The 23,474-nt window shown below is 42.7% G+C and overlaps 1 protein-coding gene and 2 long non-coding RNA genes across 4 annotated transcripts; 2 read left to right on the forward strand and 1 right to left on the reverse strand.

Moving 5' to 3' along the window:
• Positions 1-185: 185 nt before the first annotated feature.
• LOC113960230 lies at positions 186-13,069 on the forward strand. Of its 2 annotated transcripts, none has more exons than XR_003532000.1 (3): positions 186-701; positions 3,082-3,209; positions 12,650-13,069. It is a non-coding gene; the product is annotated as an uncharacterized LOC113960230 (long non-coding RNA). The 2 variants fall into 2 exon arrangements; XR_003532001.1 differs by lacking the exon at positions 12,650-13,069 and adding an exon at positions 3,473-3,545.
• Positions 800-4,746, reverse strand: LOC113960231. The gene is made up of 3 exons (XR_003532002.1): positions 4,697-4,746; positions 2,699-2,769; positions 800-913 (listed from the first exon to the last, which is right to left on the reverse strand). It is a non-coding gene; the product is annotated as an uncharacterized LOC113960231 (long non-coding RNA).
• An 816-nt stretch (positions 13,070-13,885) lies between the features above and the next one.
• On the forward strand, positions 13,886-23,458 carry ALB (albumin). The gene is made up of 15 exons (XM_027669662.1): positions 13,886-14,030; positions 14,296-14,356; positions 15,170-15,302; positions 16,005-16,219; positions 16,776-16,908; positions 17,081-17,178; positions 17,954-18,083; positions 18,950-19,164; positions 19,308-19,440; positions 20,253-20,350; positions 20,491-20,629; positions 21,288-21,511; positions 21,999-22,131; positions 22,988-23,044; positions 23,275-23,458. The coding sequence occupies exons 1-14, from the start codon at positions 13,946-13,948 to the stop codon at positions 23,036-23,038; spliced, it is 1,848 nt and encodes a 615-aa protein (XP_027525463.1). The 5' UTR covers positions 13,886-13,945; the 3' UTR covers positions 23,039-23,044; positions 23,275-23,458.
• The last annotated feature ends 16 nt before the right edge of the window (positions 23,459-23,474 follow it).

The raw sequence follows: 23,474 nt of genomic DNA on the forward strand, positions 1-23,474 counted from the left end.
CCCTCCTCCCCCGTTTCCTTCCTTTCCTTCCGCCCGCGCCGCCGCCTCGGTCACCGCCCCGGCGCCGGAACCGCCACGCGCGTCATCACCCTCAGCCCTCACCCCTCAGCATTCAGCCTTCAGCCTGACCCGCCTCGGTTAGGGGAACGGCACCCCCGGCCAAGCCTCTCCCCTGGGGACGTCTCCCGGGAGTGCCCCCCGGCGGCCTCCCGCGGGTGCGGCGGTGTCGAGCTGCCCGGTCCGAGGGGTCTGTGGGGGCAGCGCTGCCCCCCCCCCGGGCGTGAGGGAGGGCGCGCGCGCCCATGGGCGGGAAACCCTCCTGAGGGAGCGGCCGGCAGGGACACCCCACAACACGCACAATTCCGGTTAAAAGCGGTGTTCCCTCACAGAGCGCGTGCAATATGCCTTAAAAGGCAGCCCCCCGACCCCCCTTTTAAAAAGGAAACTGTCGGGGCGTCGCTGAAAATGCCGGAAAATAAATTAGTACAAGTGCGGTGGTGAAACCGCATCGCGCAGAATTCCAGTTAAAGGTGGTGTCCAGGGAATGACCGGACGTGGCACTCGGTGCCCTGGTGTAGACAAGGTGGTGGTCGGTCAAAGGTTGAATTCGGTGGTCTCAGAGGTCTTTTCCAACCTAAATAATTCTGAGGTTCTGCGTTTTTCCATCCAGTTCATTCACACTGGACACTGTGCATTCAAAGGTAACTTCCAAACCCCTGTTTTAAAACAACACTGCTGAAAATGTCAGAAACATCAAAATTCCTGTGTCGGTTCAACCGTGTTCCTTTAATGACCCCTGTTAACTGTATCACTACACCCCATTTCCTCCCTCAGGCCCCCAGCCTGGACTTTTCATCCTTAAAATGTCCTTGGGATATTTTATACCATCACCTCCATTGGGGCAGGTCAAGTCCTGCAGTAACAGAAGTCAAATGTGTCAAGTATAAATGTTAGTCAAATATATATATATATATTTAAATATATATTTAAATATTTGACATATTTGACATATTTACATATATATATACTTAGCTTATATGTAGCTTATATATACTACTTATATGTAGCTTAACTACGTATTATATATTATATATATAATATGTACTTAAGCTAAATATGTCAAATATTTAAATTTGGGCAGTCAATGCATGCTCATTGGAGAAATGGGCTTTTTTCCATTTTTTTTTTTTTTTAAGACCTGTTGGAAATAAAAATTATTCTAACCACAGAAACTTGTTGGAAAGGTCAGTCATAGTTCTAATGCACTGGTACACTACAGATGGTTTGGAATCAATGTTTCAAGCCAGAAACGCCAATTCCAGTTAGAACTATTCCAGTTCAGAAATGGAAAGAGGTTGTAGTTATTTGATTATTTGTTACCTCTTTTATTTGGCTGGTGTTGGAGAGCACCACTTTTTTTTTTTTTCATTAAAAATAATGTAAATGCATTGATTTTTACTGGTTTCTATTGAGGTACAAGCACAGATTAAGCATTTGCTATTATCATATATAATATATAAGATATTGTATGTGTTATTTAGCATTTATGTTGTACATTATTGCTATTTGTTGTCATCACAAGAGGCAGAAAAAAGAACTGTGAGTATAGGTAACCTCAGCCCTACCACCTGAGATTCACTGTGTGGTGTGACAAGGATAAGTGTGGAAAAGTGACCTCGTCCTCAGCGTTTAATCCAAGAGGTGACTGACCTCTCTGAGCAAAACACACCTTGGATTCCTTCGGCTGTACGAGCAGCCAGACAGGTTGTCCAAAGGCACCGAATTGACCCAGCTGGATTTGGGAAGGGCAGTTGCAGGGCTGGGTTTTACCCTGTGACACAAATCCGCCTTTAACACTGGGGGCATTTGCACCTAATTCCAGGTATCCATTCAGGTTGTTAGGCTTGGAAAGGGTCCAGTTTCTTGCTAAGGAAAGCAACCAGTAGTGTTTTACCTCTCTGCCTGGTATTCCCAAGCCCCGGATGAGATGGAGGAGTTGTTACCAGCAGCACTTGTGTTGGCACAGGCAGCGTGGCCTGGCAGAGGCCGTTTGTTCCGTTTCTTTTATGGGGTGACCTCTGTCCTGTTCAAAGAATGGCGCCTCCTCACCCTGCACTGCAGAGCAAGGCCTTTTCCTCCATTTTTATAAGATCCAGTTTATCCCTGCTGTCCTTGCCACCCTCCTTTGAGCCTCCTGCGCTGGAATGTGTCCAGAGGAGGGCGAAGGGCCCGAGGAAGGGTCTAGAGGGTGAAGTCATGAGGAGCGGCTGAGGGAGCTGGGGGAGCTCAGCCTGGAGAACAGGAGGCTCTATGGAACAGCCAGCACATTGAAAACCTCTTCTGTGGTGTAATTATCCACAGGGATCTGCTTCCAGTTTCGTATATAGCTGCTGGAAGCAGTGTCATCGTCAAGGTCAGGAAGCAGGGGGAGTGAATTTGTTTGCAATTAATATAGGAACTGGAAAAAGTTTGTAACTTCTTGTATTTTTAACCCAAACTCATGGCTGCTACATCTGCCACGAGGCTACCAAGATGATTAATCAAATAAACTGTAAAATTAATCCAAGACCCAAAGCCTGCCATTCTCACTGGTGAATGCACTGCTTATCTTTGATACATACTGTTTTGCAGCTGTTGTTTTTATTCGTATCATTCTGGGAATTTTGAAGCCGAGACTGTATTGTTTCAACACACATACCAAAGGGACTGGCTCACTGGACCTCCTTGGTGCATAGCATTGTCTCCCAAAAAAAAAAAAGGAAGATCCATCTGAAATGGGAGGCAAAATAAACTAAAGTTAGACCATCGTGAATTATTTTTAATGGAAATAATAAAATCAAAGTTGTTCAGCAATGATGGACTGCTGTCCAAAGCAAAGGGAGAAAGAAGGAATAAAGCACAAATGTCTCCACTTCAGAAAAGTACTGTTTTCTGGGATATACAATTTAAGATTTGTCTAAAACACTCTGTTCTAGTACCTCTAAATTACATGTGGAAAAGAATGATTAAAAGCTGATTTTATGTGGCCATGACATTTGCTTTGAATTCTATTTTTTTCCCATCTCTATTTCTGCATTACAGCGAGATTCCTGTGAGTGTCTCAAGTGCTGTGGCCTTGAGAGTAAAGAAAACGAAGACAATCCAGGCAGACTGAGAATTTAAGAACAGTGGTGCTGGCTGGGGAGAAGTGCCTGGAGTTACAGCAGAAGGTAAATTTACATTACTGTTACCACTCAGACTCTGCATTTACATTCCAACTAACACACAAACACTCTGCCTGCAGTCTGGTGTGGGAAGCCAGGTGATTCTGCCTTTTGGTATACTTATCCATCATAAATTCCACTTGGAAATGCACATATATGTCCTGCTCCAATGTCTTGAGAATCATTTGTATTCCACCTCAAATACCAGTGTTACATGTTCTGATAGTTGCCCTTAAAACATCGTGCCAGCTTTGACCGCTTCCTCACAGGGAGAACTGGGAAAGGAAAAACAAGTCCAGAAAGCAACACTTTTAACAATTGATCTGCTGAAGAAATCTGCAAGTGCTCCATTAAAAAAAAAAACAACAAACCCCCAAAAAACCCAAACAAACAAACAAAACCAACAAAATCCAAAACAAAACCAAACAAAAACCAATTAACCAAACAAAACCAAATAAAAAAACCCCAAACATTTGTTCTGTAATATATTTAGTTCTTTGGGAGTCTTAGTGAAGAAATGGCTTGAGCACTCGAAATCCTAAAATGCATTGGTACTCTGTGAGACTTATATTTTAACATGCACAAATGATTTTTCAAAGTGTACTTCAGGCTCCTAATTTGCTACGGAGGCTTTCAAAGTGTTTATCCTTTGTGAGTATAAAAACAATTGAGGCAAAGGGCATCTGGGTGAGCTTCTGGATTCTTTCTCATTCTCTTCAAATGCTGTCAGAGGTAAAAGTAAAGACAAGACAAATCATAAGATAAAGTGATTTTTTTTTTTGGATGCATTTTATGCATAATGGATCTGTAATCCAAAAGTGTAAATGAGACCTCTCAAGCCAAAGCCACCTCGCCTGTGTTTGAATATCAAAGTTTATGTGTCAAATTAATATTTTGCTCTTTGAGGTTTGTTTTGTTACTGGCATTTAAGGCAGCATCAACTGTGGACTGCCCAGGAGTCAGCTAGGAGGTTAAACATTTCTTACACTTTGTGTTTTGCCTGAGTTCTACCAGTCCATAATGATAATTTCTATAGTAACCACTTTTTAAGTAAACAATTGATTAGTTCTGAAATTAGTCCTTGAAATGGCTTCTCTTAGAGCAGCCTGGGAGATCTCGGTGCAAGCAGCCTTCTGCTGACATGCAGAACAACGAGGTTCAAGCTGGTTTTTTCTATCTTCATATAAAGTGTGCCTTGAAAATATTTATCCTCCCAGGGTAATTTATCTCTGGACAGGGGAGGGAGTGAGAATCTCCGTGTAAAACTTGGTAAGACCTTGGATTCAGGGAAAGCAATGTAGGAAATGCCCGTGATATCTCAAAACGGCACGTCAAGTGGAATAAGAACATTTTTTTTTTTTGCGGAGTTCAAATTAGAACTAGAAAAACTGTCTACAAGCTTTTAGTGGTCTATAATCCCATAACCCCCAGGGAGTCTCCGGTTTTCCAACAGAGCCTGCCCTGCCTTGTTTACTGGGTGCTGTTCTACTTACTGGCTCGTGCTCCTTATTGCTGGTTCCTGATCTGTGTTAGGGGGCAGTTGGGATACATTTTTTTAGAAAAAGATGAAAGCTCGATGTTTCTGCTATTTCAGTTTGACTCAGTAGGTGGAGCTAGAAGCCGGCAATCCACTCACAGCTAAAACTGGTCTCCCTTCCCACCACTATGGAAAAGAAATTTTACTAAAGCTTTTGAGTCTTAGACGTATCTGTCCTAAAACAGATATGTATTTTTTCATTCTACAGTAAAAATAAAGTGATTCTTTTTGTGTGATTTATTTCAGCAGGCTATGCAGGGATTTTTTTTTCCTGTATGGCATTTACAATGCCATTGACTTTAATGCAAGATAATTACAACCTTAGGAGCTGCCTTCAACAGCTTTGTATTCCTGAATGAGTGACCATTTCAACAAGGAGAAAAAATGCTGACGGGGTGAATTTTCCTTTTTGTCACTTGTCATTCTCTTATTTTCTCCTTCATGAATATGAATTGATTTATATTTCTGAAAGAGGAAGTACCTCAAAAGTCAACCAGACATTTCCCTGTAGCTGTCTGGTGAGTGAGCCCATGAGTGTGTTGAAAGGTAGGTCTGGATCTTTTATTCTCATTCATAAATTCTGATACACAGACTCAGCCTGAAACATCTGATTTGTTTTCTCAGGTGTGTCATTTTCAATTATAGACAAGGTACTAATTTCCAGTACTTAACATTGTGTTCCAGAGCTCAGTTTGAACACAAATTCCCAAGCTTACCCTCAGACATCGCTACAGTCTCTCCATGTTCCCCAAAGCTCTTACATGCCACTTAACTTCAGTGAGTTTTAAACCACCTTGTATTCAGCAAAACACTTCACATGTAGCCTTTAGGTACCTTCATTCCAAATCCTGCAGACCTCTTTGTTAAATAGTGACAGTCACTAGCCAGAAAAGCTGTTGGGAATTTTTGGAATGCTTTATCAGCATTACCTGGTATCTTAAGGAACTTCTCACCTTCTCTATTTCAGCTGTCTTTCTTTAGTTTAAAGAGACCCATGTAAGGACAGTGAAAATATTTCTCAACAAGAGTACTTTTAAAAGCCTTACACAAATACTTTGCAATAGGAGCACCAAATAAATCCCACATTAATTATTATTAATCAGCAAGTCAAGTTTTCTCTCCCATCACCAGAGAGAGCTGGTCTCATTTTTAGACACATCACCGTTGCAAATTCTCTAAAACTGGCTCTTTCTTTGCCCACAGGAACATTAAATTTTTTTCAATTTCGAGGTCCACGGCCTCTCTGTGCAAATAGTTTGGTCAACAGTAGGTGGCAGACATATCCCACGTGAGAGCTTGGAAAAGGCTTCATCAGGCCGGTTCTTATGGAATGCTGGTACCTGTTTACTCAGGACACCCCGCAGCTTTCCCTGCCAGAGCTCTCTTTTAGGAAAGGATTAGGCTTGAACATCAGTTTTAGAATCATCTCAGTATAACCTGAGCTAGACCTGCTTTTAGCAGGTACATTTCCTACTCTTCCACTAATCAGTCTAAAAAGATTTGTGTGATTTGGTGAGAAATAACTTTCTTAAAATATTGTAGAGAGGGTCGAAAATCCTTATGAAAAGATCCAAGGTCCAACCTCCCTTTTACTGAGCTCGCTTTCCGGTGAAGTCAGGCGAGTTTTGGCACTGACTTCGATGTGAACAGAATCAGGCCAATGCTGAATATATTTCAAAATCCTTCACCGAGGACCTGAAGCCGAGTCTCAATTTCACCACCTCCACACAGTAATTTTTAGTTCTGATGTTGCATCGTTCTGGATTGAATTTTATGACCAGCTTGAGCATGAAGTTTTCATTTGGTAGGTGGCCAGATAAAATAACCTAAGCCCATGTCAGTGGAGGTTCTGTTTTGTGACACTGGGAATGGCATGGAACATTCTATAGCCACAAGTCTGTGGGGCCTGATGACATGCATCCCAAGGTTCTGAGGGAACTGGCTGGTGTGGTCTCTGAGCCACTCTCCATCATATTGGAAAAGTCACAGCCATCAGGGGAAGGCCCCAGTGACTGGAAAAAGGGAAATGTCACTCCAGGTTATAAAAAGGAAAGAAAGGAAGAGCAGGGAAGTACAGAGTGGTGAGCCTCACCTCTGTGCCAGGGAAGACCATGGAGCAGATCCTCATGGAAGCAATGGTAAGGCATATGCAAGGCAAGGAGGTGATCTGGGACAGCCAGTATGGCTTCACTAAGGGCAAATCATGCCTGACTAGTCTGGTCTCTTTAAAATCATCAGGTCCAACCATTAACCAATGGGCAATTGCACCAATAAACCATGTCAATTAGCTGTATCCAAAATGTTGCACTGGAAACATCAGAGTTCTGATAAACTTTCATGAAATCCGTGGTTATATTTCCATACTGGTTCCAACAAACCTCCAGGGAAGCAGGCCCTCTGCTTGAGGGATTTCTGTCAAATGATCCAAGAACGTTTGTGTTCTGGAATGTCAAAGGATCCATCCCAAAACTCCTTCAGTACTAACAGCCATGAGGCTGCAGTGCCCAGCTGTGCAGCAGGGCCTTGGTGACTGAGACTCACGTTCAGGTCAGGCTCTCAGCATCTTCAGCCTTGCTGGATTTATCCGGAATGGAGTCTTGAGTCCTGGCTCAGTGCTGGGCTCCCCCCTCTGCCAGTGAGAAATGTGGTTCAACACCTAATTCACACAGCTTCCAACTTCCATGCCCAGGGAGCCAGGAATCTGGCAGTCCTAGGCAACCTGCCTAGATCTGCACTGATTTTAAGGGAAGTCTCAATCCTGGTTGCAAGGAATAGCTCCTGCGCCTGTACTGTAGACCCCCACTCTGTGTTTCCAGCACTCAAAAGTCAAAGAGAAAAGTCAGAAACCCGAGTTCACTCAAAATTGAAGGTGCCAGATAAGGGCAATCCCAAATTAATTTTTGCAATTGAATTTCCTGAGTTCTTTCTGAGGCCTGTGGACAGGTTACAGATATGCCTGACTGGCAGTATTGCAGCGCTGCTGGTATGAGCAGGAAAGGCCTTTGGGCAGAGAGCAAATATCAAGGACTGTTGGTGGGGCTGGAGGGCACCACAGAGGAACGGCCTGGCGAGTGTAGCCTCGGCCTGATTGATCCGAGAGACAACACTGAAAGCCTCATGGGCAAAGAGCTTGGTAATATTTCTTTGCATGGCTTGAGAAGGGTTCCCGGGTTAGTGTTCAAATTTAAAAAACCAGACATCACAGCTGGTGAGGCTGTGCAGAGCCACTGTGCCTGCTGCCTTTTTATAGTTCCCTGGATGTGTGGGCCCATGTTTTTATTGCTTATTTAAGAGAACCACAGGGACCATACAGATCATTGCTAACCTCAGTCACAGGTTTTGGTCTCGGATGAGTCCTGATTCTGGGAATATACTGAGGAACCTCTCTTTTAAAATCAGCCTTGGAAAGCCTTTCTGGAGGCTTTCAAATTCAGAGAGACTGAATTTCAAATCCTAATCACTTGCCTCCTTTGAAAATCAGAGTTTGCGAGTACTACTCTAAAGAAAAACAAACAAACAAACTAACCAAGCAACATTTCCTCTGTTTTGTGCTATTTTTAGTCATTTCCTTAACTCTGGGAATCCCAGGCTTCCGGTGTTACATGTCATAGCGTAACAAATCCAGGTAAAGGAGAACATAGGAAGGAAAACAGCAACCAGAAGAAAGACAACGTTTTGCTGCTGCTGCAAATCCAGTTCTCTTCTAAGAGATCATTACATCCTGGTGATATCACTGGGAATCCGACTCACAGTTAAGGAAGTACTGGACCTGGAACTACAAGCCAGAGCTCACCTAATAAATGTGGTCTGGTTGAATGCTGCTTGAAAAACTTTGAGCTGTTAAAAACAATTGATATTTACAACAGAAAAGTACATGTTCTTAGGTTTGACTAACTGACCGTTGTTTCTGAGGCTGAGACAAAATGTGGAAGTACTTTACCGGGCTTTTGGATTTCACCTGGGGAGACAGGAAGCTCCACATTTCATTCGTGGAGTCTCAGAATTCATTATAGCGGTATAAAAGTGGATTATCTTTCTATCTCAGTGAGTGAATGACAGTGCCAATTTTAAAATGTCTTAATCTGCCTGCTCCAGTAACAAAAACTTAAAATGGCTTTACAAACTTCTGTTCTCCTGCTAAGGTGCCACTTGAGTCCGTGACTCTCAGCTAAAGAAATACTGAAGGCAGTAGGGAATATTTGAGGTAGAAAATGCTATTCTTGCTCCAGGGCTTCATTTAAAATAACTATCTTTCCATTTTTCAAAGTTGTCAGGGCTTTATCTTCAGGAATTGTTTGCTCAGGAAGAGAGGAAAGAATAAGAAAAGAATTACTCTCTTTTCTCCTTAATGCTTGAGCATTTACAAGTTGTCTTAAGTAGATGAGCTGGTATCTTCCCAAGAAAGAAAGCAATATTAAAAAATCCAAGGCCATAACAGAAAAAACCAGCACAAGAGAACAATTATAGCAGCAACACAGATTCTGTTTCTATGGAGATGGACATGAAAGAGAAAATATTTATTTAGCTTGGGAGTTTTTAGGCCAGAATGGGAAAACTGAGAGTTTACAATGAAAGTAAATGAACATAGGACAAAACAAGAGTGTCAGCACTGTCAGTGATGCAGTAACATCAGGGGGGTCACCTGCACAGTAGCACAAATTTTCCACAAGTCCTACAGCCCCTCTAGACATACAGCAATGTTTTCAGCTCTGGAAGTATTTCAAGTTGGGAGCAAACCCAGTGGGGCTCCCAAAATCATTGGTTCATTTTCAAACTGCTTTGCTTCTGATTTTAGCAAACACACCTGCTTACACTGACAAGAAAAGTTTGTAGCCATGTTTTTAAATAGATTGGAGATCCTGGATAAATGACTTAAAGGAATTAAAAACAAAAAAACCTCCCAACATTTCCTGCTGTTCCTCAAAAGTTTTCAGTATCTCTTTTATTGTTAAACCTGAAGTGCAGCAGACCTAGGGAAGAAATATTAACAATCTCCTGCCAAACAAAAGCTTTCAGCCTTGGCTCTTGACTGAACCACGTCCCGTGACTCTTTTCTCCTGCCAAAGGCCATCAAGCAGCACAGCAGAGCAGCAAAGAAATTGGAAACTGAGTGCCAAAAAGTTTCTAGGGCACAAGTGAACGCACTGGACTCCAAAGGCCTCTGGGCAGTTATGTAAGAGGAAGAAAAAAGATCCCCAGCGACAGTGGTACCATGAACCGAACATCAGTCACACCACCACAGCCACTGCGGTTCCAGAGAGCAGATCAAAGGCTTCACAAGGAGCACTGGAGCAGGAGACCTCCCTGAGAAGGACCTGCTGAACTGAGCAACACTGCACCTTGGGGGGTTTCTTTGCCTCTCCTCTTTTGTGTTTAGATGAAATATTTGGATGCGCCCATACCAAAACATCACACTAGTTTTGAGGGACCTTGTAGCTACAAATGGATAAAAAGATCAAGCCACTACTCCCCTAGTTTGTGGATTACCTACTTGTGCTGACAGAAAAAAGAGTCATGGGGATATGGAGAGAAGAGAGAGATTCTGACAAGTCCCAGAACATGCCAGCTGACACCCTCCCAAAGCACCGAAGGCTCTAAATTTGGGTAGATTGAAGCAACTGGATGCTTAATAGGCAAAGCAAAGCTGTACTTGTACCTGCTGCCAAAGGATGATGTTGGCAACTGGTACTCGGTAAGGAAAATAGCCACAGCACCACACTATGGACTTTTGAGACAAACGGGTAGGGACGGTAGAATTCCCTAGGGATCAAATGTATAGGGTTAGCAAGAACAGTCATCCTGGTTGATTCAGAAATCCTTATTTTAATGACCAAGAACTCGGTAAAACTGCAGATGAGTGGCTGATGCCCCAAGATGAACAGTTTAGCATCAGAACTGAGGCTGATGATGATCTCCAGGACACAGGAGATACATGTGTCCTCGAGTGGTTAGCTACACCTGAGCAGGGCTCTGCCTGTTCTGCCACAGAGATCAAACCCTTTCCATCTTCATGGTTGCTTGTTTTACATTGATGAGTCCATCTCTGTTCAAATAAAAGCCATATATCTGAGATCTCTGGCTCATTCTGCGTGGGAGCTAAACATCGGTGATAAGAATAGCAAACATGCACCAGAGCAGGGAAAAAACATGATACCTGATACCTGTCCCTGTGTCCAGAGCTACAGACATTTATTTAGAAAATGCTGATCATTACAGTTATTATAAAATGAGCTACTGTCCAATGGAAAAAAAAGAAAACAAGCAAGGCTCATGTCTGTAGGCACAGGGCTGGAAATGTGAGCTGGCAACACCTTTTCCAGCATTCCCTCACCTCCACCTGCAGACAGGTGAAAAGGAACATTCTTTTTGCTGGTTCCCTCTGCTTTGGCAGAAGAAAGTTTTACATTTTGAGGAAGAAAAAAGATCACCGGCTGGCTGCCCTCCTTCCTGTTATCATGAGATATGCCAGGAACAAAACCCCCTCCAAAACAAAGCTGTGGCTACTGGCACAGTATGTCCTAAAGTGTCTCTGGGTTTGGTGTGTGTCTCGTGGTCCACTCACACAAACAAAACTTTGGGTCTTGAAAACAAAGCAGAAACAGCAGTAAATAAAATTAAGGGGGTTACTTAACGTTCTTTTGGTTTTGAGACATCACTTTGAAAAGGACTTACTTTCCAAAAGGTCTTTGGCAGTTGTTCTTATGATGATATATCACATTGGTTAACTCGAGCCATTATAGTACATATTGGTCCACTTCTTATCTACTCCTTCACTTAGCACAGGCTGGTATGATGGAATATTTAAAAATTGTGCATCCTTTTTTTCTCAGGTCACTTACTCTTGGAATTCCTGTTCTTTGATCCCCCACACCTGGAATAACACTAGTTACCACCTGTAACTTTAGACACAAATGTGTGTGAAAATGGATTAATCTTAAAATGCCATTGATGTATTCCTTTCTCTGCTAACAGGACAGCTTTGGTGGAGTGTGCACCACACAGAATTGTGTAACAGGAAGCTCAGTAGAATATTTAATATCGTTAAACAAACATGAGCACTGGAGTTCAGCTCCCTCTCAGCAGGTATATGAACCATTGGCATGAAGTACAGGACAGACAACAGAAGATATCTAGAAATAAACATGGACCCTGTATTCCAAACTTACATATTAACTCTAGGGGACCAGGAGTGTTCTTGCTAACACTGCATAATGCTGCAGGGGAAAGTTCCAGAGAGCTTTCAAGATGCAACATTTCATATTGAGGCTTTTTCTTGGCCCAAATTTCAGCTTTCCCCTCCAACCTTTGACTGTGGTTTTCTGGAGAGTGCTTTGGTGCAGCTTGAGAGCATCTCGAGAGCTGTTCTAAGTAATCACTTGCCACTGCCACAGTTTTTTGCTATTTCATGGTTGTCCACAAGACTTCTAAACGTGTGTTTCTGTCTCACTGAATGCTCTGTTAAGATATGAAAGGAGATGGTTCCTTGATATATGGACAATAAAATAATTACAGACTGAATCATTTAACCAGCTCTTTCCTGGGATTTTGTTAGGTTAAAGCAGCACAGGCCTGAAAAGTCCAAATTGTTCATCATAATTCCTATCATTCTGCAGGAATGTGGGATTTTGCTACAACTACCTGAAAGTAATCCCAATGTCTAATATTATGACATTTCTAACATTGCTTTTCTGCCAACCTGGCTTTCCCTCCACCATCCTTCATGTAAGAGGTATCCACATAACCTTTAATTCCCAAAACAGAGCCTTGTTCCTTTAAACCACTAACAGGAATGCTGTTCTTTACCTACAAAAATCTCTGGAGCAGACTTGGCAAAATACAAATCTCTTTTGAAACAGCAGCAGCCAGTAGAAATTTCATTGTATCAAACTGTTCTGTGAACTCATTTAAGGTTCATGTGGTTATTCCTGGAGAACAGAACGGCCTTTCCGAAACACAAGATGCATTGCCCTGGCATTTTCCTCAGTGGAGGTTGCCTTCAGGTATTTTATGCTTAGACATGTCATTTGATTTATTTCGGGCACGTTTAAAAGTTTGCTCTCAGGAGCAAAGTGAAGTATTTTTTTAATTTATTTTTTCAGATTTCCAGAAAACTGAAAATTGATCTGTTCTTGCTACTTCCATTAGGAGTAAAACAGGGTTACAGCCAAAATGCCCAGCTGAGGAGAGAAACAGAGTAGAAAAGGGAACCTTAAGGACAGAGCAAGGAGCTGCGAGACAGAACACAACCTCCAGTTGTGTGGGTTGACATCCAGATACTGGGGAGCTAAATTCATTAAAATAAATCCTAGTATTCCTCACTGTGGAATTACATCACTTTGTACTCAATAAGGATCCAACCTCATACCTGTTGGGGTTTTTTTGAAGCCTCTCACTGAGTGTTCTAGAAAAATCATTTCAATTTTATTCCATGTCCTGGGGCTCTGTGCAAACTGCACAATTTTTCCTGTGTTTGATCTCCTAAGTTACTGACCAATGAATAGGACATTTTCAGAGAGGAAAGTGGGGCTTAATTAAGAGATTGGTCTTGGGAGGATGTCAGTACAAATGAGGAATTGCAAAAATTCTGAAATTACAGCCCTTGCACATCTACCCATGTGTTTGGCTGTTTTTATGGACCCTGGTGAGCAGCAGCACCCACAGAAAACCAGAACATGACCTAACAAATCAAATACTCAGATCAGCCCTAGATGTCTAGATGAGCCATCTCATCTTCTTAAAGTGATTTAAAATTAAAATTCTCTAATTTCAAGTGGACAAAGTCCTGTCTGGGTGAGTTGTTACTGTACAATACCAACCTGCTTTGCTTCTGAACAAATACCAGCATAAAAAAAAGCTATAGGATTAGCCCTGATGACTTTTTTGTCTGATGCCTTGAACTCCTTGTTTGTCATTTGATAAGGAAATTTACGCAAAACTTTATCTTTTTGGGTGCTGGAAGGTTCGACCTCTTCGGGACAAAAAGGCCCAGAGTGACAACACCTAATGAATAACTAATATCAAATTCATTTTTGGCAAGGGCAGCCCAGGTTTTGTAATCTTCTTCAGGCCAGATGGAAATGTACCAATGCCAGCTCAAGGGTTAATATTTTACAGGCATGGCTAGTAAAGGGTATATAAGCACATGCTCTCCCTTCACTCTTCCTAGCACTTCTGAGCAATTTTGCTCACATAATAATTTGAAACCATGAAGTGGTTAACATTAATTTCCTTTATTTTCCTCCTAAGTTCGGCCAGATCCAGGAATCTGCACAGAGCTGCACGAGATGCAGGTAAGAAAGGACTAATTAGTTGTCTCGGGAGTCTTTGTTCTATCAATTTAATGCCTTTAATGCAGTTTGGAAAACAAGTAAGAGCTGGGTATCTGCAGACAAACGGACAAGAAAGGTTGCCTCAGCCAAGTTGAAGTTCTTGTGCTCTTAAGTGTAAAAGTTGGGTGAATGCTGAACTCTTGTGACAGTCTGGCCCGTGGTGCCCAAAATGTGCAGCACAGCCCGAGTGGCAGAGCATCACTGTTCTCTTTGCTTTCCTTCCTAGACCACAAGAGTCAGATTGCCCATCGCTACAATGACCTGAAGGAAGAGACATTTAAGGGAGTGTAAGTGAATGTTCAACTTCCATTTTCTGCTTGGTTTTTTGTCTCTGTTGATATTGTCCCAAAAAGGGAAACTAAGACACACAGTATGAGCTCGTGGGGAGTTTGGATGTCTCACTGAAACACTGAGGTAGCCTCTTACTGTTACTATGCAAAGCCTACGAATGTTCTAAGACCTGCAAAAGTCATAATGACTTTCTTGCTCTCTGGGAAAAGAACTCCCTGCAAACCTTAGGAAAAACCTCTGTTCCTTGTGTGAAAATAAAATAGACATGAGGAATATGGGTTTGATATCCTTAGAATGAAAAGAAATTATGCTGGATTGAGAGATTGCCAGAAATATCACAAACCAACCACCAACCTCAAAAACCAAACCTGCAATGGGTTTTCTGAGACAGTTCAGTGATTTCTGTTTAAAACTGGATTTGGGAAAGGCAGAGGGCTCTGACAGGAACATAAGTAGTGAGAGAAGACAGCCTGAAGATCATAATTTGTAACAGTGGCCAAATCCAGTTTAGGTTATGGCATTTATGAATATGCTGGTAGAAGTGGCAGAAAACGCCAATCAACAGTCTTTTCTGCTTTATTCCTAATCTACTATTCAGGATTCTGTTTTTGGGAAGTAAGGTTAAAAACATGTTCAGAAGGGAGGTGAGAAGAGGAAGGATGTGGGATGTGGCAGGATGCTCTTCCTGGTACCCTGGTTAACCTTTGTGCATGTCATTTGACCAAACAAGTTTAATTCAGAAGCACCTTTGAAAATCCTGGCTGAGATGTTTCTCACCTTCATATTCGCACCTGTGTTTTGTGTTTCAGTGCCATGATCACATTTGCCCAGTACCTCCAGAAATGTTCCTACGATGGACTGTCTAAGCTGGTGAAGGATATTGTTGATTTGGCACACAAGTGTGTGGCCAACGAGGATGCTCCTGAGTGCACAAAGCCACTGGTAGGCAGTGAATCCTTCCATGTTGTGTTTCTCCTCGCTCTGTGCAGCTGCCAGGATCACCCTTGCTGAGGGTTTATACCTGAACCTCTCAGGTGTGGCTCCTGGCATCAGCCAATGCTCAGCTTTTAGTGCTTTTTGTTGGGTTCTAAAACTCTGCCTTTCAGAAGTGCCCAAATGATCTGTGGGACCTTATATTGGAGACCAAACACCACAGTTTGGCACATTAACTTTAGCATTGCCTGCAAAGAAGTGTTGGCATTTAGTACAAAATCCCAGCCATAAAGTACAGACCTAATTCTAGGTATTAAAGTGACCCAGCTGCGTGGGTCACCTAGATATTGGTTCTCCCTAAAGGCTTCCCAAGCTGCTCATTACACAGAATATCAAATCTTTCCTTTATTAATCTGAAAATTCCTTTTAGTTGGATTATAAGTAAAAGGAGATCATTGTCTTGCACAGAATATTTTAGATTATAATTAATGTTTTTTCAAAAAAGCATTGTAGCAGTTTGGATATCAGATCACATAAAATAAAACTTCATAAAATTGTGTGAAAAACAGTAGATTATTTTGATTTATGGTCTAAATCTTAAACAGTACAAACATATTTGCTATTCAGCCTGGGCTTTCTTTTGCAGATAAACAGAAAATACATCCCCCTGTCTGTAAACACTAATTCTGACCTTTGGCATCTCCCTTGCAGCCCACCATTTTCCTGGACAGAATCTGCCAAGTCGACCAGCTCCGTGACTCCTACGGTGACATGGCTGACTGCTGTGGGAAAGCTGATCCCGAGAGAAACCAGTGCTTCCTGTCCTTCAGAGTTCACCACCCAGACTTCATTCCTCCATACCAGAGACCTGCTGCCGATGTGATTTGCACCAAGTACCAGGACAACCGGGTGGCGCTCCTGGGAGAGTAAGGAAAATGGATGCTTCTGCTTCCTTACACTTATCACGTTCTCTCATTGCATGCAGGCTTTTCCATTTGGAATGGGGGTTAAGGGATCACATTTTATACATCTTGGGTGACTTTTCTTCTCCAAAACCCCTGAAAGCCCACGGCCTTTCAACATTTAATTAAGGACTTAGTTATTCCAGCTTCCCACTACCCCCGTTGTAATTGGCAAGAATGAAGAAAGATAACACTACAAAGAATAAAAATTGGCAGTAAAATCTTGGTTAAAGGGCCACAGATGAATTTTTCACACTGAAAATCAGAATTTTCAAATATTTGACACTGCATTTTTTAAAAAGCAGACATACATCAAACCAGGTGGCAGACAACATCAGGAGTTCACCCTTCCCTCACTTTACTGAGTCCTATGGGGTTTAGCAGAGCATCTCAGGCTTTATGTCAGGAAAGTAGATTGCATATCTAAACTGGAAAAAAAAGTTAGAGAAGCTGCAAGGGATTTAAGGCTATTTGCTGTTGTCGTTGGAACACGGAACTTAGGTTTTCCTCTTCCTTCTAGTTTCGTCTACACTGTTGCAAGGAGAAACCCCTTCCTGCACGCCCCAGCAATCCTGGGTCTGGCTGCTGAGTATGAAAATGCCCTTAAAAGCTGCTGCTCAGAGAGCGATATTGGTGCTTGCTTGGATGACAAGGTACGGCAGATGTGTCTCTGTGGATGGACACTAAGCAACTGAGTGAGAGACAGGCAGGATTTTGCTGTTCATGCAAGTCTAGGCATGGAGAACTTGCAGAGGCAGGTCAGGGGTGATCCCACATGTTGGATGCGATCCGTTGAACGTGACAATGTGCCCCCTGTCCCCACAGGAATCTGCCATCAAGGACAGAGCCAAGATGATCGGGGTGCAGCAGCAGCACGGGTGCCGCGTCCTCAATAAGTACGGCGAGAGAACCTTCCAGGCAGAGTGAGTTCCAGTCGCTTTTCACCTCTTTATAAAGAGTGGGCTTCTCAGCCTGAGAGTGAGGATTAGGAAAAGGCTCAACTGTGGGAGTTGCAGAGCAATGAAATTGTCTCTGGAACAAATCCAGGAGATGCAGAGTTAAATGATGGAATGTCACCCGGAACCAGAGATTCCGGTGTGTTTGATCCGTATTTGTTCCAAAGCTGTGCCCCATTCCAATGCCCACAGCTTTTAGTGATGGGTACATCACTGTTCAGCAAAGTAGGTTGCTGGTTTGAACCTTAAAGCAATGAGAAAGTCAAATTTGGCAGAATCACAGTTGTTAAAAGATTAAGAAAAACTTATACAATTAAGAAGTGGATCCCCTGCCTGAGCACAGAGAACTGCTTCTGTGACCAGCCTGATACACTAACATTGACTAGGATTACCTTACAGATATAGTCAGCTTTGATTTAAAGGTTTAATCAGGACTATATCCACCTGTGCCAAGAATCTGGAGTGCTTTCCAATCACTCAAGAGTGATGGGGAATTCTCGGGTGCGATTCTTACACAGACAAGAACCACCAGAAACCTGTTTCTTTCTGGCTATTTTTAAGGAGCTCTGGTTTACTCTAGCAGCTGTCAGTGCCCTTTTTTTTAGCCACCAGAAATTAGATAAGAAGAATGAATATTTCATTGGAAGAATCCTGACCTACCATATCACATGTTAGCGACTTGCAAGGTTTCTGTTCCCCACGCTGCTTTAAAACAAGGGTATTTTTCTCCTTTTCTACCCAGAAAACTTGCTCGCATGAGCCAGAAATACCCCAAGGCTCTGTTTGCAGACCTCGCCAAGATGGTCCACGACGTGAAGGATGTCTACAAAGAGTGCTGTGAAGGGGACATGGTCGAGTGCGTGGATGACTGGGTAAGCTCACTAGTTCAAACAAATGCTTGAAAAATGTTCAGAGAGATAATAATTTGTGCAGGCATTCACAGTGCAGGGCACTCACACTTGTACTCAACACTGCTGGAAGGTTCCTCAGGCACTGAAAAACTCAGGGTCAGCTCAGCTGTTCCTGGAAGTAGGTTTTGGCCCAGTTCTGGATCTAGCCCTTAAGGATCATGAGGGCAAGGAGTTGTTGCTTGCAGCAAGTGTGTTTGGCTGAGATCAAAACATTTATCAGGGAAGTTATTTGATGCTATTTACTCCCTTTAAATCAATCATAAACAAAGGAAAAGGCAGCAGAGGCAAAAGGGCCACAATTTTTTTTTCCTGTCCTGTCAGGTGCACTGCCATTAATCCAGCTTTCCTGTAGTGCCAATGAATGCTGGAGAACAGATTAACAAATCTGTGCAATAGTGACATGATTTCAGTATATCCTGGCTGACTGAAACTTGGGCACACTTGTTGAACCAGCTGGTGTCCAGTGCTCTGGGGTTTTATCATGTTTTGTCCTCTGCCAGAGCTGGGCATCTGTCAAGACTGACAAGATCCATCAGGTGTCCTTGTGACAGAGCACTCAGTGACTTGCTTTGGTTTTCCAGAGTTTGGATTCTCCGAGTTTCTAAGATCAGGGAGGGAACCATTCACCCTGAGCCTGTGAACGTTGTGTTTAGCACACACAGGACGTGCTCCTCCCTCTTGTATGGAGGCAGCATTTCTTTAGGAAAGTGCTAAGTACATAGGTGACCTGAATGAAAATGGGAGAGTCCAAAACAGAGAGATTGATTAATTAATGTCTTTAAATTATTATTTTATAGCTTGTCTGATACTATGTTTTAATTTTACAGTCAGAGCTCATCAACTCTTTGTGCTCTAAACAAGATGTTTTCTCAAGTAAAATCAAACCCTGCTGCGAGAAGCCAGTTGTGGAACGGACCAGTTGCATCATGGAAGCAGATTTTGATGAAAAGCCTGACAATCTTCCTTCACTGGTTGAAAAATACATTCAAGATAAGGAAGTGTGTAAAAGCTATGAGGCAGGCCACGATGCATTCCTGTCAGAGTAAGTAGTGCCCAAAGCATTCCGAGCTCTTTGTCTGCCTGACTGGATCCCACCTGCAGAGCTGTCCTTGTTACTGTGTTGTGCTTGATGAAAGCAGCCCGTTGTTCAGGAGCTCTAATTCTGTCTGCTCGTGTGCCTTGCAGGTTTGTCTATGAATATTCACGGAGACACCCCGAGCTCGCCACAACAGTGATTCTGAGGGTTGCTAAGGGATATGAAACACTCCTGGATAAGTGCTGCAAGACAGACAACCCTGCTGAGTGCTATGGACACGCTGTAAGTGTAAAGCTTTGTTTGCAGATTACTAGAATGCTTGGTTGGTACTAGCCATGAAAGTACTCAACTGGGGTTGAGAAGCTCCTATGGAAGAGCAGACAGAAAGCTTTGGAAAGTCCAGTCCCAGGGGAAATTAAGCGTTCTGATAGGACATGAAGCAGACCAGGGCCAATGGCAAGAATACAGGGTTTTTCTCAAATCACAGAGTAACATTTCAGACTAGGGTGATTCAACTGCCTGATGCCTCTGTCTCTCTAAAGTGATTCTACTTGTCTTGAAGACAAAAATTGATAGCTGAATTATTCTGTGGGCTCCATGGCCTGCACTGCTTATGGATTGTGGCTGCTCATGGTTTGTGATGGGAATGTGCAGGACCAGCTCGCACAGAGACACCTAAACTTAGGTCTCTTAATCTTCAACTCAGTCACACACAAGACACAACACAAGTTGAGCCCCTGACAACTTTGGCTAAGAGATAGAAAGAGTTCCCCTCATGGCTGATAATCCTATACTTGAAAAATACTAACTTGATCTAAACAGACATAAACCCTCACCACTTAGAAAGTAAGTCCAGCAGATAATTAATATAAATTAAATTTCAAAAATGTGTCTACCTTCTTGAAGGGAATTTCTGTTAGAATTTAAGACCCTCAAGGGAATCAAGTCCTGCCTATGCCATCCTGGCTGTACAGAAGTGACCAACCTTGCAAAATGAGTATTTTGTAGTTAATAAGGTTTAGAGGAGGTATTTGTATGACTTTTACCAACAAGTCCTGCTCTAATGTTACTGATAAACTTGTGCTTGTTTGCAGGAAGAGGAACTGAACAAGCACATCAAGGAAACTCAGGAGCTTGTGAAGACAAACTGTGACCTTTACAATACCCATGGCGAGGAAGACTTCCTTAAAGGGTGAGCATTCCCTGATAAATATTCTGGAGTGTAATCAGCTATGCTGGCAGCTTTGGGCAAATTGATTTGTCTTCAGAGGTTAGCTCTGCTCACATTTGAGGAATGCTCTACTAACAGTCATTTTGATTTGACTTTGTCAGAATTCTGGTCCGCTACACTAAGAAAATGCCCCAGGTATCAACTGACACCTTGCTTGAAATTGGGAAGAAAATGACAGCCGTGGGCACCAAGTGCTGCAGCCTTCCCGAGGAGAAGCGTTTGGCTTGTTCTGAGCGCTACGTGAGTACATGCATTTATTCTTCTCCCTTCTCCTCTCGGGGATTTCAGTTCTCAAAAATACCGAGTTCTGGTGAGCGAGCAAACTCACAGTGATTTTTCATCAACACCCTGCTAAACATCTAACTAGCAGAATTCCAGGTCTGTTCATTTTTAATGGATGCGAGAGCCTCAATAGATGTTTGAAGGTGGCTTGGGAAAATTTTACTTAAACTTTTCTCTCCCTCAGAAAGCAAAAGTAAGTTCATAAAATCATAGAATTGTGAATCACAGAACACGAACCCATCGAATGGCCTGGGTTGGAAGGAACCTTAAAGATCATTGAGTTCTAACCCTCTGCCATGGTCAGGGACATCTTCCACTAGACCAGGTTGCTCAGAGCTCCATGATTGAGTCTGGGGCAGGTTGCATTTGAAAAAGCAAAACAGTTTCTTAAAAACCTCAGACTTACTGGTTGTAGCCCAACACCCAGACTGTTTGCAGATAAGAAACGCCCAACTCCAGGAATATCTATTTATTTTAAATTTTAAACCAATGCCATTTCCCAGCAGGTGTTAGATCCGACGGCTTCCACTCCCAGTGATGCTATTGTGACACAAACATCACCTAGTTGTTCTGTTTCTGGGAAAAGTGTAACTCACCTTTGTCCTTTCCTTTTCAGCTGAGCATCGTGATTGAAAAAATGTGCAAGAAACAGGAGAGCACACCCATCAATGACCAGGTTACACAGTGCTGCAACGAGTTCTACTCTTACAAGAGACCATGTTTCACTGCCATGGGCGTGGATACCAAATATGTGCCTCCCCCATTTGACCCGACGATGTTCAATTTTGATGACAAGCTGTGCAGCGCTCCTCCTGCCGAGCGGGAACAAAGCCAGCTGAAGTAAGTGCCAAGAAACACTTTGTAGGGAAACTTGGGAAGCGTAGCACTTTGAGGGGGTGCAGAAGGAAGCTCCACTAGTGACAGAGAAAAGCAGATGGAACTACGTGTCTGCACTGACCTGGTCAGTGTGTAACATCAGGCAGTTTGGAAGAGGCAAAATAAGGGGTTTTCTTCAAATAAAATCACTCTCTTAACTAGCAAGTTTTAGGTAGGTCCACTGCCAGTGCAAGTCTTAAGGTGTACTTAGATAAGACAACATACAGATCATTTCCTTGAGTTTTTTCCCCCCCTGTAACTGGGTTAACACAAAACAAAGAGATGGTTGTGTAAGACTGGGAGTTTGGAGTCACCGACAGGCACAGGCTCCTCGAGGCATGACCAAAGAAACCCCATAAGTGAGCTGTACCTGGTTAGAATGGGGTCTTTTGAAATGAGGCACCCAACTACAACAGGCAGCATTAACTGTGTCTTGTGGCTTTGCTTCCAGATTGCTCATCAACCTCATCAAGCGCAAGCCCCAGATGACAGAAGATCAAATAAAGGCAATTACTGGGGGTTTCACTGCCATGATGGAAAAGTGCTGCAAGGCAACAGATGTTGACACGTGCCTCGGGGAAGAGGTGAGTCCTACCTTCTTTTTTTTAAAAAAGCCCAAACCTAACCACAGAAAAACCCCAATCCAAAAACACATACGGGAAGCTGGAAACTGTGCACTGGAAAAGTGGTTCTGCAAACTGCTCTGGCCACTTGTCTGCGTGCCCTTACAGTACATGTGCAGAGCATAAGGGTAGTCTAGTCCAATCATCTGCTCAAAGCACATCTAAATCTTAGATTAGATAAAGTTCTTCAGGACCTTGTCAGAAGAGTTGAGTATTTACAAGCCACAGTTGAAAAGTATCCATTTAAATTTAAATATCCATTCAATTTAAACTTGATCTCTGGCATATGTAAACTTCCTTTTGTGCTGCAGATCCTTACAGAACTCTGGGACTACCAGTAAAAAGTGCATGTGGATCAGTTATCAGAAGTGCTTAGCAAATACAGATATATTGGCAGGGGGAGTTCAGCTGATTAGGCCACAGGAAAAGTTTTATATGGAGCCATATTGCACTCCCAGGAAGTATAAATGACAGTTTCCAATAGCACCCTCATTATCATGTAAGGCATAGAACTCTACTACTAATATCTTAAACTGCTTATTGACTGAATCCTCTTTTATTTATATCCAAAGTATTGCATAGGTAAACATATTAGGAAGACTCAGGAAAGAATTATTTTGTCTCTAATCCACTCCAAAAGCTTCTTTTCTACTTTGGCGAAAACGAAAGATACCCAGCATCCAGGAGCAGATAGATTATAGGGTCAGGAGGTACCATTAGAATGATCCTTTGAACCACAATTCAGGCACAAGTTTAAGTTTATAGCAGTTCCTGCTCTTGGTTTCTCTCTCATCACCGTGTGTGTTCCTTTTTCTAGGGTGCAGCCCTAATAGTCCAGAGCAGAGCCACATTAGGAATTGGTGCTTAACCCAAGGTAGGCGACAGCAATAATGCACCTTATCTTTGTCTGTCTGTCTGCCCCTCCCTGCCCACCCGTCCATCCACTTAACTCCTCTGTCCCCAAAAAGCATCCAGCTTCCCTTTCACCACCACCTTTGCTTTCTCTACTGGGTGTTTTACCACCTGCCATTGCACAGGACACAAAAAATTGAAGTACTACCAGTATGCTGCCATTTTACCAAATACTCCTTTTTGTCTCTCCAGTTTAGGTTGCCAGTGGGAAAAACATGAAGAAAAAAATCCCTTCTTTGTAACTTCTCCCACCCCTTACCCTTCCTTCCATCGGTACTGAATGAATATTTCATGACTCTTCTGGTTTTTGTCAAACTCTGTGCTTTTCCAGAAACTTTTCAACTCCTTTACTTTGAAAAAAAATAAAAAAATAAAAGCTTTATAAAACTGCA

Source organism: Corapipo altera, unplaced genomic scaffold (genome assembly GCF_003945725.1).
Source record: "Corapipo altera isolate COAL_440 unplaced genomic scaffold, ASM394572v1 258, whole genome shotgun sequence".
Taxonomy (NCBI): domain Eukaryota; kingdom Metazoa; phylum Chordata; class Aves; order Passeriformes; family Pipridae; genus Corapipo; species Corapipo altera.